At 49.0% G+C, this 20,331-nt stretch overlaps 1 protein-coding gene across 2 annotated transcripts; it reads left to right on the forward strand.

The window, feature by feature from the left end:
* The first annotated feature begins 1,556 nt into the window (after nucleotides 1–1,556).
* Nucleotides 1,557–18,789, forward strand: SIX2 (SIX homeobox 2). Of its 2 annotated transcripts, none has more exons than XM_083433155.1 (2): nucleotides 1,557–2,949; nucleotides 16,467–18,789. In XM_083433155.1, the coding sequence occupies exons 1-2, from the start codon at nucleotides 2,384–2,386 to the stop codon at nucleotides 16,768–16,770; spliced, it is 870 nt and encodes a 289-aa protein (XP_083289281.1). In that variant the 5' UTR covers nucleotides 1,557–2,383; the 3' UTR covers nucleotides 16,771–18,789. The 2 variants fall into 2 exon arrangements, with proteins under 2 accessions (XP_083289281.1, XP_083289282.1); XM_083433156.1 differs by having other exon boundaries at nucleotides 2,236–2,943.
* The last annotated feature ends 1,542 nt before the right edge of the window (nucleotides 18,790–20,331 follow it).

Below are 20,331 nucleotides of genomic sequence, written 5' to 3' on the forward strand. Positions count from 1 at the left end.
CTGCCTCTGGCGCGCACGTGAAGCCGAACACGGCTGCCGATCTCCTTTCCTCTTGATCTCCCTCTCTCTATCGCCTTCACTACATTTTCTATTTGCAGCGAAGAGGTGAAATTAACAGATGCCGAGGAATAAAAGAGGGAGAGGAAATACATGCTCATACCTCTCTATCTTAATAAGCGGCCCGCCGATTATAAGCAAAGTGTCCAAAGTGTGCCTATTCTGAAGACTAGGTGTTTTGACTTCGGTGAGATTCTTCTATCTACGATGGGGTAGACAGATAGATAGGGAGGTGGAGGGGGGGGAGGCAAATCTGCAATATTAAGATATAACCAAAAGATACTTTTTCTAACTATAACAGGCATCCCGGTTCTAAACACAGGAGGCTATTTCCCAATAAAGTGTGTTTTCTGTTTAAACTTATTCACCAAGTCACTCCCTCTAAGCTCCCCCTCCACCGCCCCCGGCAGGGAGCTGTACTAAATACTTGCCAAGTTAAGTGGACACAGGACTAGAGCGTAAATCGGTTTTAGAGTTTCTGTGTTAGGCTGCATACCTCCCCTCCTAAGAAGAAAATTACACTGAAATTAAATCTGCTTGTCATCGGGTCAATCTCCTTCATTCAATAAAAGAAATGTGCGTCATTAAGAATGGATGCGCCCCGCTACAGATGCATCAACATTCCAGTTAAGCTGCAGTTGGAGTGATAGCGAATTAAATTTTCCTTAAAACCCGAGCATTTAGTCTTTTACACTGAATTTGAAAGAAGAATAAGGCAGGACAGTCAATGATTGGTAAAAGCGAACGGGTTATAAGCCTGGGCGTTTGATTTTTTAAAATGCAGTTCAATTTCTCCCAATGAATGTTCTAGGATCAAGGAAGAGGCAGTGTAAACGCTTTGAATACTGTTGGTACTTTCGTTTTCATAACTTACTACATACAGGGTGGAGGGACCGTAGGAAAGATGACCGCTGCAAAAGTTTGGAAGTCTTCATCCACACGGAAGCTTCCAGTAAGATTTTCCAAAATTTTAAGAGGCTATGCACACACACACACACACACACACACCTTTCCTCCAAATTTGAGATTGTTTCGAAGTGGAAAGCATCAAACTAGAAGTCGAAACGGTAGGATTGGGAGACCTGTCGGTGTTGTAGCGCCCCCGCTGTCAGTCAGCGGTCAGGCCTGGGTGGGACTCTCCCCCCTCTTTCCGTGTTTTGCAACGTCAATCACAGCAGACATTTATTTCTCTCCCCACCCGCTCTGCTCCCCCCCCCCACCAGGCATCTTCCACTTCTTAGTAATATCCCAACTCTAAAAAAGCCCTCCTCCGAGTGGCTCAAAGCAATCTGTCAACCGAGCCGGGGAGCCACCTCAAAACAGATCGGGTTACTTTTGATTGACAGCGTCACCATGGCAAATAATTTGATTAAAACAATTGTCTTCTCCTTGGCAGTCCCCGGGTCAAATAACTGGACCAATCACAGCGCGGCTAATCACTTTTTCATGCCAGTTTAGAATAATATTATTTGGATGGGGGGGAGGAAAGAGAGAGAGAGGGAGGCGAAGAGAGAGGGAGGGGAAGAAGAGGGGGAGGGGAAGGAGGAAGAAAAGAAAAAAAGAGAGAGGGAGAGAGAAGACCCGGCAAGAAGAGAAGAGGAGGAGAGCGAGGAGACGAAGAAGAGGAGGAAGGAGGAAAAGGGGAGCAGGACTTTTTAAAGTACTGGATTACATGTAAGAGATCCTATCGCTGAAAGAGGGGAGGGGGGAGGGAGGAAGAGAGAGAGAAGAGAGGAGCGGAGAGAGGAGAGTGGAACTCGCAAGCCCGGCCAGGGGGTGGGGAGAGCGAAAGTTCCACTGTTGCGAGCGCCGCAGCCTCTCACACAATAGAGCCGCAAAGTTTGCTGATCGGAACTCCGGGACTTACAAACCAAGCGGGCGGTCAAAAGCCGAAGAGGCAGGAGGAGAGCAAGCGAGAAGAGGTGAAAGTGAGCGCTCGCCTCGCTCTGCCTTTGATCCTCCCCCGCGCGCGAAGATTCTCTAAGCTCCAGGGGCGCCGGCGCAGCGGCCCCGCCAGCGCTGACCTAAGCCCGAGGGCTCCATTTGTAAGTAAATTAGCCCCGGCGCTCTGTGGTTGGCTGGCCCCTTGCGAAGCCCTCTCTCCATTGGTGCCGGCTGTCGCGCGCGCGCGTCCCGGACACCCCCCTCCCCGCACGGCCCGCCGCCGCCAGTTCTGCCCCCCAGGCGGTGCCTGCGGGGCGCTCGGCCGCGTCGCCCCCCACCCACCCTACCCCACCCGGAGTGGCTGCCCCCTTTCGGCCAGGGCAGATGCGCTAAGAGGCGGCGGTGGCAGGAGGAGCAGGGCCTCTCCCGGGCGCCCGCCACCATGTCCATGCTGCCCACGTTTGGCTTCACCCAGGAGCAAGTGGCGTGCGTCTGCGAGGTTCTCCAGCAAGGTGGCAACATCGAGAGGCTGGGCCGCTTCCTGTGGTCGCTGCCGGCTTGCGAGCACCTGCACAAGAACGAGAGCGTGCTGAAGGCCAAGGCCGTGGTGGCTTTCCACCGGGGCAACTTCCGCGAGCTCTACAAGATCCTGGAGAGCCACCAGTTCTCGGCGCACAACCACCCCAAGCTGCAGCAACTGTGGCTCAAGGCGCACTACATCGAGGCCGAGAAGCTGCGGGGGCGACCCCTAGGGGCGGTCGGCAAGTACCGGGTCCGCCGCAAGTTCCCCTTGCCCCGCTCCATCTGGGACGGCGAGGAGACCAGCTACTGCTTCAAGGAGAAGAGCCGCAGCGTGCTGCGGGAATGGTACGCGCACAACCCTTACCCGTCCCCTCGGGAGAAGAGGGAGCTGGCCGAAGCCACCGGGCTGACCACCACCCAAGTCAGCAACTGGTTCAAGAACCGGAGGCAGAGGGACCGGGCGGCCGAGGCCAAAGAAAGGTACGAGTAAGTACTTCCTCCTGGCTCCATCTTTCGACCCCCATCCCCTGCTGGAAAAGATTTCTGATTTGGGGACCAGGGGAGGGGCGGTGGGGTGCCGGACTCTTCCTAAATTTGCTTAACCATCCCAGGCCAAACTGCGCGGCGCTGAGACGCGCACAAAGGCGCTTTTGTCGCCTAAGCAGCCTTGAACTTAGCGAGCACTTGCTCCCGAGTAAATGCGCAGAGCATCAGGCCGCGGGGGAAAGCGCCACCGGCCTTGAGGTTCACCTAAGGCGAAGGGCCATGAAACGAGAACGTGGCGCTTTATTATCTTTGTAAAACAGCAATCTTAACTTTTCGCCGTTTCGTTCATATAATGCTATCGGAAAAGCAGGAACACACAGGTCCCAACCAGTTGACTCTCCGCCCCCCCCCCCCCCCAGGAACTAGTTTTACTCGAGAGCAACACTGGGTTGCCCCGCCAAAGCTAAATCGCTTTGCTTCGGCTTCTCCAGGCAACTTCCTCGGAAAACTTGATTTGGAAGAAATGGAGCAGAGTTTTAAAGTAAATGGAGCAGGAGAAAGCTGGATCTTCCTTCGTTCCTTTTCCCAATCAGGCCAGCTTCCTATTCTGACTGACTCTTTTCCGGTTCCCGGGAAAATATATGTAGTTTTCTCAACTTTAATTTACTTCGCGGCCCTATTACTTGGAAGCAAGTGCCATTGCATTCAATAGGGAATACTTTAATGAATCAGTGTTGGACTGCAATCTTGGCTACATATTTATGTAACAGAAACGTGTTGAGTGAGCCGTTTCTCCGTGCAGGAAGAAAGCACTCAAACAATACTAAAAAAGGGGGAGATATTAATTCTGCTAGTAAATATCTCTAATGCATATTGAACAAATACACCTGAACACTTTACAAGACCATCAGGTCCTTCCTCGCCAGCAAAAATAACCACGTTTAATAACCCACGCGAACTCCTGGTGGGAATCAAAATTAAAAGCTGCAATCCTAAATTCACTTACCTGGGTGTAAGTCGCATTCGAGTCGGTGCTCCTCAACTTCCAGCGCGTGGGATTGAGCTGCATGAGTTAAATTCTTCCTACCCAGCCCGAGTTTCTGCGCTGTTGCCGGCAATTCTACTCTTTACAATGGGACTCCACACCAGTGTAGTAGTTTAAAGTGGAGGAAAGGTAGTAAGTAACTTCGCGCAGCACTGTTGGAAAAAGCTGCTTGCTTGTAGAATGGTCCCAGTAGGCCCCCAACTCTATAAAAGCGAACTTCTTTGCCCCTGGGGCCGGTGAGTGTGTGGCTAAAGCCACGATCATCAATGATTTTAACCCTTGGTGATGATCACAATTAACACGTTTCCTGCGGCCAGCCGTAAATCTCTTTCTCACTTTGACAAGCCCTTGAATTCACTGAGGATACCAGCTGAAGAGAAAGCCAGGGTTTTCAAAATGCGTTGGACCAGGAGCACACAGACGTACCCCACATTGTTCAGAAACTGCACATTTTCAAGGGAAATAAATCTCAGGAGTTTCCGTTCACGTTAAAGTGGCTGCTTATCTATCCGGATACAAGTTCCCTTTCATTCCATTGCTTCAGTAAGAGAGATGGGACAGATTCCAGATAGTAGATGGAAGGATAATAATGAACTGTGGGGCAGAAATATGCTATAATAATTTCATATTAATCAATGCAAACGCGTCCCATCAATTACTAATAAGCTGTGAACACAGGAGTGTTCGTGTAAGTCAGAACACTAATATCTAGAAGAAAAATCCGCGGATGTTGCATTATGTTTTAATTCCTCTTATGAAACTACCTTCCGAGATGGAAATAGTTGTTCAGTAGCTGACTCTTAAGGAGCAACGAATTGGCGTTAAGAGGCGGCTATCCTAGAATAAATGGGCAGCTTTTCGATCGTAGCACAGGTCCGAAACTGCGGCCCTATGTCGGCTGAATCGGATCAGTCCGACCTGGGGGCCTTAACTCTGAGTAAATAAATACACACGCAGTTGCGCTGCTCCTAAAAACATGGATTCTCTCCCTGAGTAAATCAGCCTCGTATACAAACCCGTAAAGGTTTACCCATCCTGTTTCAAGGGGATATGAAATTAGTGGTGGAAAACGAACCGAACTGGCTCCAAAGGGATTCTGAAGGCTGCAGGCACTGAACCACATTGAGACAGAATCGAATAGAATCTCGACGCCAGAAAGAAGAGCCGAAAAGTTGGGCACTGCTAGCTTAGGCCTTAAACGCATTATAGGAAGCCTGTTTAGCGTGGAATTGCCAGCAGCATCCGAGCCGCCACGGTATTGTTATCTCTGTTGGCGGATTAAGGAAGCCCACGTTGTGGTGATAGCCTAGCAACTCAGATAGTACTACTCTGGAGTAAGTGGGTGGTTGTTTGGAGTTTCGGAAGGCCACCCACCGCTACTAGCGTCTTCTCATCCCTCCCTTGTAGTTCGTACCGGGACATGGGTCCCATCGAACAGGAGGGATTTCTCAGTAAATTCTCTGTGTGAAGCCGCGGGGCTGTCAGTGCTCCCGAGCGGGCGCTTGTACGTTGCAGCCGCGCACCGCGACCCTAAACTCTTTGGCCGAGCAGTCGTCCCCTCTGATTTCGAGGGAGTCTTTTGTTTTGCTGAGGGGCACTTTCTCTAATCTCCCATTGTGTAACTAACTAGCTTGAGAGGGTCCCCCCCCCCAAAAAAAAAACATATTTAGAAACTGGGTTAGGGGAGCCGACGGAAAATAACTCCAGAACCTTGTTAAACCGGCCTGAAATGGGGAATATAATATGGCTTTAAAAACAAATACGGAGGCCAGTTAGCGGATCTAGGAGGACGGTGAGCCGAAAAAGCCCCATCTAATTCCTCGCAAGAGAAAGCTCGCAGCAATTTCGAAACCCACTCACACAGCCAGAGAGGGCAAGTGTCAGCCCTTGTACAATTAACACGTGTGAAAGAGCCAAGCAGCCGAATACCGGGAGGACCCGGACGCGCACTTTTGATGTGCGAGCCTTCTGCGGGCCGGCTGAATTCACTTTTGGCACCCTCCTGCGCCATAAGTGAGTTCAAAGGTATTTTCTGGTGAGCTAGAGTTGGTAGAAAATCCAAAACATAGTCGCGGCTCCCTCTGCTTCCACCCACATGTGGGCCTAATAAAGCAGATATCATCTGGTTGGACCGGCGCTCTCTCTCCTTTCTACTGTACTCTGAGGCGGCCATCCAGAAACCACTCTCTTGGAAAACTCGCCGGAGAATCTGGGTTCCACTTTAGAGGTGGCCGGCTGGATTTTGCATGCAAAAGTGAACTTCGGCTGGAGGTCCAATAAGGGCCACCCACAACCCCAAAGGCAGCCGGAGCCCTTGCGTGCCTTCACCGGGAGGCACCCCATCACAGGGCTTACTCCCCAATAAGTGCGTGCATTGATGGGATCGCAGCTTTTATTCGAAATTAGCACCACCATCCCGAACATTTGGGAAGCGGGGGTGGCGTAAGGTTTAAATCCAAATTCCTGCGTACTTGAAACCCAAGGGCCAAGGTGATTTCAATCCCTGCTGTCTTTAACAGGGCTGAAAATCGCTTTGAATCCAAGTCGTCTGTTTTTATCATTTATGCACCGACCTGTTGCAAAAAAAAAAAAAAAAGTCGCTAGTTTCTCTTGAGCAAATTCTGCCTGGGTTGCAGGCGGGGCTCCGAGCTGCGGGACATTCCTTTCCGCCCCGCGGAGTTAAAAGGAGCTTCCTGCAGCGCGCGTTTGTCACTGCGTGGGTCCAAATTCTGAGAATATCTACCTTTGCTGGTCTTGACTGGGAAGAGGATCGCCATTTTGTGCGGGTATCTAGGGACAGGGGGCTCTGCCCTTTCTAATGAATAAGCGGCCTTTGGGGGCGTTGGGCACTTGTTTGAGAGACAGGTTGCAAATATGACATCTGTTAGTAAACCTCTGTGAATTAAAATGCAGTTTATTCTCACCCCAAAGCACCGCCGCTGCGCAACCATCTCCCAAAGCGTCTAACCAGGAGGTTGATTTTACTAGAACCTGCTAAAGGTGACGTCTCTTTCCCATGACACAATTCAGGGTCGCCTTCTCCAGAAAATGCGCTTCTGGTCGCTGCAACGCGTGCACGCCAGTGTCATTGAAGGCAGTTTTCCCCAGCCCTCAAATATTATGTTTATATGAGTAACTGGCAGCTGTTCAATCTAGAGGTCCGGGAGGAATTTACGTCCGGGACAAGACTAGTGCGTGTGCGCTTATTTTCGATGGGGGTCAATAGGTCTAGGATCGGACTAGACGTTCTGCGCAGAACGTTTAACCCGATCCTAGATCCGTTGCCCCCTGTCGAAAATAAGTCCCTCTGAGTTCTAAGTCCTTGCGACTTAACTGTCATAGCGCTGCTGCCCCAGTGGAAAACACACACATTTTGAAACTGTTAATGGCTCAGGTAAAGTAGCCGAGCGGAGTTCAAGGCAGGCGGTTTGACTCGACTCGGTTCGAGGCCTCCATCCATTTCGCTTAGTTGGCATAAGCTTATTTTCTCCCGCGGGTGGAAAGCGGAGAGAATCGCCTGGCCAGTCTAGGGTTAGTGAGATGAAAGATGCCCATTTACTGCTAATCGGAGGAACACATCATAGGCGCTCTCTCTCGCTGAGATGGAAGAGAATTAGCATCTTGAACAGGATACTGAATCCTCTTTAACAGACGGCAGCGTCCCGCAAGCAGGGTGGTCCCCCTTACCGAGCGATCTCCGTTTCTCCAGATGAAAATGGGACAAATGTCCCCTTTCCCCAATATCACCCTACCGTGCCCATAGCTATAGCTTTAGCTTCGCCTGGACGTCTGCAGTTTGATTCCCAGCTGAGTAACGCGGCGCGCTTATAGGTGTGATCACAGGGCATTAAGCCCTACGCCACTATGGAGACTGCTAACAACCTTCCTCAACCTGGTGCCCACTAGATGCAATGCTTGCGCAGTCCTGGCTGAGAGTTATAATCCAACAACATCTGGAAGGCACCGGACTGGCGAAGGCTGATGTCAGGCATCAACGTATTTTCCTTTACCTGGAAGAGAACGTTCCCATCATTACAAGTGACGCTTAGGATAACAGTCCTAGAGTTATTTCCGCTGCAGCCAGTGGGGATAATATGATTTTACAGCCCGGTTTTAAACCAGCCTTCTTAAACTCAGTCCCACTGGGTTCAGTGAGATTAACTCTCTAGGGAAGGTGTTTAAGAGTGAAGGCTTACTTGGGAGTAAAGTAAGGCAGCCTTCTTTTGGGCACTTACCCGGGGAGTTACCTGTCCTGACCTGGACGGGACTTACCTCCGAGTACACATTTTATTTATTGGCTAGTTGTACTTTTATTCCGAACCATCTGTGTTCACAGCATGCAACCAGAAAGCATCATACCTGGATAGCTCAGTTGGTTAGAGCATGGTGCTCACAATGCAAAGGTTGCTGGTTCGATCCCAGTACGGGACAGCTGCCTATTCCTGCATTGCAGGGGGTTAGACTTGATGAGCCTCGGGACCCCTTCTATGATTTTATGAAATCTACTATCAAAGTAGGCATTAAAATACCAAAATCATGCCATGAGATCAGAGTCCGTGTTTTTTAAAAAATTACATATGGCATGAAGAAAGCGGATAGACCAGTAATAATAATAGTAATCTCTCTCTCATAATACTGCAACTGGTTGACATCCAATGAAGCTGAATTTTGGGAGATTTGGGACAGATCAAGGAAAGTACATCTTCACGCAGCGCACAGACAATCCCATGGGATTCACTTCCCCAGGGGGCAGAGATTAACTACCAACTTGGATGGCTTTAAAAGGAGATTTGGTGGAGAGGGCTACTAGCCACAATGGTTATGCTCTACCTCCACAGTTCTTGGCAGCAGTGCTTGCAAATACCCGTTGCTGGAAAGGAGAGACTTACTCTTGTGCTCATGTTGTGCTCCCTAGTTTCCCATAGGTATCTGGTTGGCCACTGTGAGAACCCGATACTGGATTACATGGGCCTTTGGCCTGATCCTGCAGGCTCGTCTTGTGTTCTTATGTGGTGAACAGTAGGTCTTGCTTGCAAATAAAGGTAGTTAAGGTTGGCAGCAATTATTGTCAATTAGCAATTACTGCTGATTGTTGCGAAACTTTGCTTAGGAGTGGTGTGCCGCTTTCTTAAATAATTAGGCTGTGCATCCAAACTGAATCACCCGCATGTCCTCAGCTTCATGAACAGCGCCGTCCTGTTTGTGTCTGCTCAGTGGTAAGAGCTATTGAATTCAGTGGGAACTGTCTCCCCACGCGAGTGTGAACAGGATTGCAGCCCGAGCGCGCTTGGATTTGAGTCAAAGTCTCCTCATTGACTTCAGTGGAAACAGGTCTGCTTAAATGCCTGGATGTATCTTGAGTTTTAAATCGAGCTTTTAAAGGGTTACATTTATATAAACGCGTAACTTTATTAAATAATGTTTCAAGAGGCGTGTAATACAACGTGGATGCCCTATGTATTCTGAAATATCCAGGTACAATACAAAATGCGTCGAGGTGGATTGTTTAATCCTTTATCTGCATTTAAGTGAAGAAAGGCCGGCGCACCATAGTGCTTAACAGCAGGTTTCTACTCATGTCTCCTCCGAAGTAAACGCCATCGGGTGCAATGTGGCTTGCTCCAAGGTAAATGGGCATAGATTGTAGCCTAACAGCGGTGGGTTTGAGCCTATTCCTGGAATTTTCCCGGTAGGATTTGGCTGGTCTTAGGCAAACCAATATATCTCAGTCCTCACCCATCCATAGCCCCAAATCTGTAAAACCTGCCTTACAGGATTAGCGATCTAATGCACGTGAAAAGATCTGAATCGCGACGGGAAAACCCAATTTAAAGGTAATATGTTGCCAATGAGAAGGTCAGCATGTTACATATTTACACGCAGCCCACAACCTATCCACATAACCTAGCAGCCCCGTTGACTTCAATGGGGTGGGTGCTTGTGGGGCTCGGTCGTTTTCCAAGGGGCAGTCCGAGCAAGGACGCAGCAATACTGAAGAAAGGGGTTAAAATGCATTTTGTTGCAAAGGAAGCCGTGCGGGGGTGGGAGAGACCCAAGAACCCTCCAAACTGCATCGCTTCGTGAAAATGGGATGGTTTCCGCAAAATGGCTTGCGGTAGAAAACGGAGGGGAAAGTATATTCTCCAGGAATTGGAAGCGTTCAGGGTGGTTAGAGTTGGACTAATAGCCTAACGATGTAGTGATACCACTGAATTGTTAGGGCTAAGAATCTACCAGATAAAACTACAGCACAGTGCAGGCTTTCAGATAAAGTATTAGCAGAGCCTCGATGGGGCGCTTTTCTGCCCTAATAAGGAAGCCGCTTGTGGTTCTCAATTCTAGAAGACGACCCTCCTCCGCTTCTTTCCGAGACTTGTGGCACCTGGGAGCCTAACCATTTTATGGTGGCTTAATTTTCGGCCGCGGAGAAGCTGCTTCTTAGATGGCGTGGAGTGTCCAGCGTAAAGACGATTCGTCCGCTTCCTGCATCCAAGGAAACAGGGTCTCTCCTATCCACGCTGCAGAAAAAGCGAACTGCGAGTCTTCCAGTTGCCGCAAGACTCTTCGGCGGCGGTCTTGCGCACGCTTAGTCTCAGTGAATTCCGCAGGAGCGTCTTCTGAGCAAACGCGCATGCCGATCATCGGGGCTGGTTGTTGATTTATTTCAAATAAACTCCCTTACAGCGATCTCCTTCTGTTAAACAAACTTTGTCGGAACTCGGTGGCTTTCGCACTTAATCCAGCCTCTCAGAAACTACGGCTGCTACCCTAAACTCCCTTACTAAAAAAGTTCTCTTGAAATGCGGTGGGGTTTACTTCTGAGTCAACGGGTTTAGGATCGCGCAATTTAGCATCGAAGTGTTAGGCTGCAAACCTAAACGTGTTTACCTGGCAGTCGGATTCCATCGAAATGACGCCAGCATACTTATTTAGAGGTAGATATTTTCTCCTCGCTTCCTTCCCGCTTCCGATGGAGCTCAAATAAGCGGGTTTAGGATCGTGGTCTTATTTGTTGGGAAGCCAGGGCAACTGAAGCCAATTCCGCTCCCCTCCTCCGGCCCCAGTAGTGTGTGTAGCCACCGAGGTGTTGCCGGATGAAGGAAATATTTGCGTGCCACGAGCCACGGAGGGCATTTCCGCTCCTGATTCAAGAAAAGAAAATGCCTCTCGTTTGCTACTGTAGGTTGGAATGTATTTCAGTATATATGTAGACACACACATTCGAGCTTCAGAATGGACGGGGAGGGAAAGGTAGCATAGCCCCAGCCCGAGATCTGAGGAAGGGACCCCAATGCGGATATATTTTTTTCCATTCCCATCTTTGCGATGTTAGATTTAGCCGGAGCAAACGGCGGCCAGAATGCGCTGCTTTTCCTTTCTGGGCCGAGGACTGCTAACGCGTCCGCTTCTCCCACCCTCCAAAGGCTTCCTAATCTCTGCAGGAGAGAGAGGGAGGAGAGGAACGTTTTTATCAGACCACACTTTTTTACTGAGCCGGCCGCAAACTGTTTACAAGACCCGAGATCGACTCAACGAGGCCCTGGGGGGTTGCAAGGCAGGCAGAGGCTGTGGAAGCCCGAATTTTATTTTCCTCCTCCCCATCCACAGCTGGTTAAAGCAGAAGTCAGATAATTGGCATCTCGATTCTAAATCAGTGGGACATTCTTTCCAAACCTGCCATCCGCCAAGCTCTCTCTTTCCGAGCCTTTACGCGACTGCTTCAGGATGTGACACCTTGGATGGGAAGTTAGTATGCGCAAAGCATTGCGCGCAATGAGCGGTCTTGTGAAGATGGCTGCACCCAAGATTTCCTGCCTAGGGAATAGGGCGTAGGCCGAGATCCCAGAGGCTCCAGTGCGTTGAGAAAAGAAAAGAAATGTTTGTGTTGCAATTCCGGGGAGGTTAGACTGCAACTCCCTTCATCCTTGTCCAGGTGCCCTGCTGGCTGATGGGAGTTGGAGGTCAGCAGCATCTAGAGGGCCAAAGCTCTGACTATTGAGGGTGTGGCTCTCTTTATATGATAATTACCTGGACTTTGGCCCCCACAGTTCTGCTCTGAGGGCACCACAGTGGAGATGGAAAGAACCTGAGTGTTTCTAGCAGGAGGTAGCTGGAATAGGAGTGGTGGTCTTGGAGTCATACAAATTGCTCACTACCAATCAGAGACCCCTTTACTCTATGTTTTTATATATACGTGTGTGTGTGTGTTTTAAATAAAAAACAAAAACAAATTGGGATCCAATGATAAAAAAATACCATAAAACAGAAAAGTATGAATCAGTTATATGAAAAAAACTTTATAACAAGCAAATGAAAAAATCTGGAGACATAGTCACTACAGTTTACTATTCTTTAATCAAATCAACCTTAACATAACTAAACAATTCTGCGTTCTTCAGCGGTCTGTTTTAGAAACACACATAGAATATTAACATACACAAAGAATGTAGCGATTTAAAATACCCTATAGAACTAGAGAAAAAGAGAAAAAAGCAAATCAGCGTAACTATACCTGCAAATATGAAGATGTTGTTGTTGATGGTAATTAAATTTCTATACCTCTCAAGGATTACATGGCAGTTTACAATATAAATACACAAAAATGCATATCATAGTAACATGCAAAATCAATACCCCCCACAAACAGGCCATCACTTGTTCAATTAGCCAAAGGCCTGGGATTAGAGGAATGTTTTTGCCTGGTGCCTAAAGATATGTAACCAAGATGCTAGGAGAGCATTCCACCATAGAAAAGGCCTATTCTCGTGTGGCCACCCTACAGATCTCTTGTGGAGGAGGCACAAAAGGGAGGGCCTCGGATGATATCACAGGGTCCAGATCGGTCCATATGGGGAGAGCCGATCCTTGAGGTATTACGTTCAGGGGTGGATATACTATGCTATGAAACTAATAAAGCTTCAAGGCACCTAACCCCCAGAAGTGACTTTTGTGCATGTTGCTTAAAAATATTGGGCCTAGTAGATCCAATTTGAGTTGCATGACTCAAACTGATTAATTTTTTGTTGTATGTTTTTCAACAAAAGTTCGAGAGTCAGCAGCACAGATGTTGTGAAGGTGGAACAGCCCCATCAAAGAAGAAAAGAGTTGTTACCTAGAACTTGTTGTTGGTTGCAAAGTGGACCTGAGCTGCCACCTTTGCCAGGGTGAGGTGTGGGTCCCTGTGGAAGCCGATGCCTACATGGGGTGCCTGGTTGTGCCCCCTTAGAATTTTGTGCCTGTGACCATGCCCCCCCCCACAACACCACTGGCTGGGGAAGGGGTTTCCTGGAAGCCCTACTTTGGGGGGTTTGTTTCTCACCAGAATGCCCTTAAAATTGCTGCAATCCCATCTTCTCCTCTAAACTGGAGATGTGTATCACACCTTTTCATACTCTCAAAGGAGATCAGAGCGGTGATTTCACACCCACATCTCAAGCATGGGTGCTCTGAATTGACTGTGCACTTCCAGGTATAACTGCCCTTAGGATAGCAGTTGTGCAGCTCAGCTCCACGAAACGTTTTTTCCAGTAAGTGTGCAGCTACCAGGAAGTCAGTCGACTGAAATAAGGACAATACCCTGAGAGCTGACTTTTGAGTAAAGATTAAAATGCATCGGATCCGTTTGTTATCCTCACAACAATCCTGGTAGGTAGGTGGGGTCTGAGAGACAGTGGCTAACTGAAGGCTGCCCATGAGAGATTAAGAGTTCCACAGGGATGCCCAAACCTTTTCCAAAGAGGGCCAGATTTGATGAAGTGAACATGCGTGAGGGCCGACCAAAGTTGTTGAGCTTTCTTAGAATTGAAGTTGTTGAGCTTCTTTTAGGATTGAAGTTAAAGGTAAAGGGACCCCTGACCATTAGGTCCAGTCGTGACTGACTCTGGGGTTGCGATGCTCATCTCGCTTTATTGGCCGACGGAGCCGGTGTACAGCTTCCGGGTCATGTGGCCAGCATGACTAAGCCGCTTCTGGCGAACCAGAGCAGCGCATGGAAATGCCATTTACCTTCCCGCCACAGCGGTACCTATTTATCTACTTGCACTTTGACATGCTTTCAAACTGCTAGGTTGGCAGGAGCTGGGACTGAGCAACGGGAGCTCACCCCGTCATGGGGATTCAAACCGCCGACCTTCTGATCGGCAAGTCCTAGGCTCTGTGGTTTAACCCACAGCGCCACTGAGCTTTTTTTTGGATTTTGCCCCAGGACATATACTGCCACAGATTAAATCGACCGGCGGGCCGGATTAGGCCCCTGAAACGGACTTTGGACATGCCTGCAGGGTCTCATACCTTGGTTCCTGATATAGTACTATAATTATAAGAGGTGCCTTTTCTGAAGACCTGGGTCAATGGGGATTTTAACCTTGGTTCCAAAGACTGTGTCTTTGGAATGAGCATTCCAATGAGCATTCAATGGGATGAAACACACTTAAATACGTCTCAATGGGTTGCAGATTGTGGGAAATTGTACCATGTGAATCTAAAGTTTAAATACTGACTAGCAGCAACTATCTAGAGTTTTCAGGCAGAAGACTTTGCCAAACCGATCTGGATGTGTCTGAGGATGAACCTGGGACTGGGTGCCACTGTGGTCTAAACCACTGAGCCTCCTGGGCTTGCTGATCGGAAGGTCGGTGGTTCAAATCTGTGTGACGGGGTGAGCTCCCGTTGTTCTGTCCCAACCTCTGCCAACCTAGCAGTTCAAAAGCAAACCAGTGCAAGCAGATAAATAGGTACCGCTACGGCGGGAAGGTAAACAGCATTTCTGTTTCTGTCATGGTGTTCTGTTGCACCAGAAGTAGTTTAGTCATACTGGCCACATGACCCGGAAAGCTGTTTGTGGACAAATGCAAGACAAAGTGAGATGAGCACTGCAGCTCCATAGTCACCTTTGTCTGGACTTAACCATCTGGGGTCCTTTACCTTTTTTTTACCTACCTGTATGCTCTACTACTGAGCCCTTCAGTAGGTCATAGTGAACAACAGCAACAACAATTTTATTATTTATACCCCGCCTATCTGACTGGGTTGCATGGAGTTGCATAGATTATGATTCTTCCCCTTTCCCATGTTATTCTCACAATAACCCTAGGTGTGTGGTTGAGTCCAGGTAAGTGCATTCATGCCCTACCACAGAGGTTTGGCCCTTTCTCTCAACGATGTCAGGTTTCAGGATCCAAAGGGAGAAATGGAATCAGCATCTGCATCAGTGACAGGCATGCAACCCAACTCTTTCCACGTTCATTCACTCTCCAGTGATTTCAAGGGGACTTCCTTCCCCAGAAGCTTATCTAGAATGGTTGAAGTCTGAAATGCATTAGAGCTCTCTAAACCTCCCTAGGGAGTAGGGCTGCAATTGTAACCCCTTACCTCGGAGTAAGACCCATTGAATTTAATAGGACTTCCAGCTGTGTACACACCACACATTTAAATCACCCACCCAAAGAATCCTGGGAACTGTAGTTTCTTAAGGGCCCCAACAACTGTAGAGACGTGGGTGGTGCTGTGGTCTAAACCACTGAGCCACTTGGGCTTGCTGATCAGAAGCTCAGCAGTTCAAATCTGCGCCATAGGGATGAGCTCCTGTTGCTCTGTCCCACCTTCTGCCAACCTAGCAGTTCGAAAGCGCGCCAGTGCAAGTAGATAAATAGGTACTGCTGTGGCGGGAAGGTAAACGGCGTTTCTGTGCACTCTGGCTTCCGTCATGGTGTCCCGTTTTGCAAGAAGTGGTTTAGTCATGCTGGCCACATGACCCGGAAAGCTGTCTGGGGACAAACACCGACTCCCTCGGCCTGAAAGCGAGATTAGCACTGCACCCCATAGTCGTCTTTGACTGGACGTAACCGTCCAGGAGTGCTTTACCTTTTACCTTACAAACAACCATAACTCTGTGAAGGGTAAGCTACAGTTCTTTGGAGGGCATGTGCTTTATATCATCATCATCATCATCATCATCACCATCATCATCTATTATTTATACCCCGCCCATCTGGCTGGGTTTCCCCAGCCACTCTGGGTGGCTTCCAACTGAATATTAAAAACAATACATGGGCCATGGATTAGTGCCGGCCCAGGACCTTTTGGCACCTGAGGTGAACCACAAAATAGTGCCCCCTCGTCCTGCCGGGGAAGAAAGAATGAGTGAATATATCAGGAGCAAGGAGGGAATAAAGATCTACATTGGGATCTACTGCCCCTGTGGATCCTGCTGCCCGAAGCGATTGCCTCACCATGGATGGGCGGGTCCTGCCGTGGACTGCCCTGCAAGTCCCCTTTATTGCAACAGAACTAACTTCTGAGAAAATATATGCCTGTGGTTGGACTCTGTGCTTGGGTCACGGACTTGCTTCAGGGAGCCATGCATTCAATCCGGTCGATACCATCTGCATGAAGGGGGGCGGGAAGGGAAGGGAAGGGACTGGTCCCCTTTTACAGTCTAATTTTCTCTCTTTTTTCCATTTCTCCCTTCTAGGGAAAACAACGAGAATTCCAGTTCCAACGGCCACAACCCGCTTTCCTCCTCCCTGAACGGCAACAAGGCGGTTTTGGGCAGCTCCGAAGACGAGAAAACGCCCTCGGGGACACCGGATCACTCTTCGTCCAGCCCGGCTTTACTGCTTAATTCGAACCCAGGCTTGCAGCCGCTCCACAGCTTGGGCCACCCCCAGGGTCCTAGTGCCATTCCTGTACCCAGCGCGGACCCTCTGCACCACCACAGTTTGCAAGACTCCATCCTCAACTCCATGTCCTCCAACCTGGTCGACCTGGGCTCTTAAGACGTTCGTGGCACCCATGATGTCCCTTGAATCCATGCTTCCCACTCGGCTTTTTATTATTATTTCTTTTTTTAAAGAAACAGAACACTCATACCTATTACCTGAAACATTGAAAGGGATAGCAAGCTCCTTCACACGGATCCGTTGTCTGGCTTTGGATCAATGCTTGGTCGGCTAACTAATGACTTTTGAGGAAGGTACTGTAACCTCAAGACCCTGGCAAGTCTTAAGAGGGTTTGGCGAAGCTGGTGGACTCTTCCTTAGGAGTTGTACTTGTGTGTGTGGTTTTGCAGGGGTGGGGATGGTGGAAGGGGGAGCAAAGGAGGTCAGGGCAGCCCCTCAGTTGGGAGAGGAAGGGACGTGGCTGGCAGCTTCAGCCTTCACACTCTTTATGGGAGTTTATCAGGTCCAGTTTGGGGGTTGCCAACGTCTCAGCCGGGCTCTGGAGCTGCACTAGAACCCTGATCAGCAACAAGTGAAGCTTTGTAGGCCTTGAAGAGACCAAAAGGTCCACCAGGCACCAGCAGCACCGTCTTCTCCTCCATGGCCAACCAGAGGCCTCTGGGAAGCAGAGAGTTGCCCCACTCCCCAGTTCTTAACCCCATTCTGAATGTCGATTGCATCCGGCAACAAGGTCTTCAGAGAGGCGTCTGCTGCCTCTGACCAGAAGCTTCCATTGCGATCACGGCTGGCGACCTCTAGCTTGGTACATCTATTGTCCATCCAGTTAGTTCTAATCCCCTTTCGAAACCATCTCTAAAGCCATTGGCCCCCCTCGTTTCCGCATCTGAAGCCGCTGAGGGTGGAGGGAAGGCCTATTAATCGAGCGCAGATGCTGCTTGCGAAGTTGGCAACTCCATCCCGTCCGGTTTGTTCTGCTTCTGAATCATGGGAAATAACGTGCTTGGGAATAATGTCTGGCTCAAACCAGGGGGGGGGGGAGGTTCTTTCCAAACGGGAGGCTTCTCCCCTCAACCCCCACCCCGCCCCAGATTTTTGGATCGGACTCCAGCCTAGCAACTCTGCTAATTGTAAAGGGGCTACTATAGCTTGAGAATAGCAGAATGCACGTTGCATCGTGGGGCTGGATCCGAAGGCTGGTGAGGAGAGTAGCAGCTGAAATTCCAGCGCTGTAGTAGCTGCCAGCTGATGTAAAGGCAACCCCAGCATAGCTGTCAACTTTTCCCGGTTTTTAAGGGAAATTCCCTTATTCCGAATAGGATTCCTCGCAAGAAAAGTTGACAGCTATGAATCCCAGCCCTTATTCTTCTCCTTTGTAGCTGATGCTAGGCAAAGAAAGTGGGGAAGGGGGAGGGACTTATTTCGTCTTCTTCGTGTGGTCCCCCCTCCCTTAAGCCATTCTTTAGGTGTGAAGGACAAGCAAGGTGCGATCCACAAATCGCTTAAGCCACAGAACTTGCCTTCAAGCCGATCCAGTGGCTCCAGAGTTGGACTTGGAAGCCGGGAGATCTGGGCTGAGCTCCTCGACTCAGTGGGCGCTCTTCAGCTTCAGTTCCCTCATCTGTAAAATGGGAACAAAGGCGAACTACCTCGCAGGGCTGTTTGTGAGGATAAAGACTGTACAGCGTTTTGCACATTTAACATTGAGATAGCCTATATCACCCTTATTATTAATAATATTTTTATTCATAATAATAATAATATTCCCCTCTATTCCTTCCCCTTCGGAGTCTGCGGGGCCACCCAGGATAATGTGCGGAGTTGTCCGGGCTTGTGCGCCAGGCCCGGACTCTGACCCGCTTGGAGCCCACGGCACCCATTTCAAATCATAACAGGGCCAAGAGCAGGCGTTATATCTCTATCTCTACCTATCTATATGTGTATATTATAATAAGCCATTGCTGCTCATCGAAACCCAAGGAAAGTTATCACGCGCCAGCGAGGCCCCCTCAACTTCTCTGTATTGTTTATATTATGTGAATACGGTATTTGGAAAAAATAATAATATTTCTGCTTCTATTTTATAATAAAATCGAGAAATCCAGCCTACTGTGCAAAGGGATCCTGGGTTTCTTTTTAACCGGCGCATTTCCCCCTTTTGGTTATAATTGCATACGTGTCTGCACTATGAACAGGAACCGGTTTCACTGTCACGGATTAACACATACACACACACACACACGCACTCCTTTTCTCAAGGAGCTTCTGTTGGGAATGAGAATTCCAAAAGGCGGCGAAGGTATCCAAGCAGACAATTGTGCCACAATCGAAAAATACATTTCCCTAAATCTTCAAGGGAGTCTTGACAGTTTAGGCAGTGTAAGTGGACGCTTGTGGTTTAGTACAAGTAAGAAACTGAAGCTTTCCTGGAGAGCTCTCCTCTCCGACCCCATGTTCAGGAATAATAATTAAGCGGGCCCTGGCCGTTTCCTTCATTTATTGCCTAACCAATCCTTGAACGAAACTCGTGAAACAAACAAAAAGAAAAACCAATCACCTGAACTAGCCTTAAAAATTGAAGGTTGGAGTATTAAGCTGACAGCTATCATTTCCCTCTCCTATCTGTTTACCAGCGCGTTTTCCCATATCTCACTTTCGCTCGTCAAGTTCCTAGTCCTCCTTGAGAAGAGGGAGAGAGAGCGGAGGAGGCGAAAGTCCCCCCCCCCCACTTTGAAAAGAAGAGACTCTATCGCTTATTGTGGCGTGGTGTGAAGCTCCCGAAGAACTCAGAAACTGTTGCGGTGTGGGGTTCGATAAAACGAAGAAAGTACCGGTTGTGTTAGGGACATGACTGAGTTGATTTAGAAAGATGCAGTTGGATACAGGCAGCAGCCAATGTGGTTGGAGAGAAGGGCCCTTGTTCAGTGGTAGAGTATATGTCATGCATGCAGAAGGACCCAAGTTCAATATCTGCATCTCTGAGTAGGACAAGGAAAGTCTCCGTCGGAAACCCTGGAGAGCTGCTGGCAGTCAGTGTAGGCAATAGTGGGCTAGATGGACCAGTTGTCCAACTCGGTATAAGGCAGCTTCCTATGTTGGGCCAGGAGATTTGGGAAAATAGGGGTGGACTGGAGCGGGAGAGGGGAAGAGACATGTACCTGTTTAGCAAAGAAGAAGAAATGTGTGAGAGATGCACAGAAGATACGGATGGAACCCAGGAAAGGTGGCGTCCCGCAGAGTCTTTCAGAGGATCCAAAAGTTTAGAAGCGAAGAGTTTGGGGAAGAAGGGTTTTGAGGGATCTGATAGGCGGGCTGCAGACCACAGACGTGCGTGGCACGTTAAATCCATTTTGTTGCGTCTACTGTTGTAAACATACGATTTTACAACATCACCCCCAACCTACCCAACCACCTCTTGCAAAAAACATTTTCCTGGATTTGACTCTTGGTAATCTGTTTAGCTGCATCTCTGCGGTTGCGGTGTTTTGAGGGCCGTTGTTTTGGGGGGGGGGTGGAGGGGAGGGGGTTCTTTGTACACTTTGCACAATCAGCAGTGATGGAGAGAGGGGAAAGGACACGCAGGAAGATAGTTGGACGGGAGGGATTTGAGTTGCAGGGAAGCGATGGCAGTGCAGCAGAAAGTGAAGCGCGGCTGAGGGA

The sequence above is a fragment of the Podarcis tiliguerta genome (assembly GCF_965153285.1).
Source record: "Podarcis tiliguerta genome assembly, chromosome: 3".
Lineage (NCBI taxonomy): Eukaryota > Metazoa > Chordata > Lepidosauria > Squamata > Lacertidae > Podarcis > Podarcis tiliguerta.

Excerpts from the sequence above, each read along its gene's own strand:
- SIX2 (XM_083433155.1), top strand. The coding sequence starts at position 2,384 with ATGTCCATGCTGCCCACGTTTGGCTTCACCCAGGAGCAAGTGGCGTGC. Across the intron at positions 2,950-16,466 it reads GAGGCCAAAGAAAGGTACGA|GGAAAACAACGAGAATTCCA; the intron begins GTAAGTACTTCC and ends TCTCCCTTCTAG.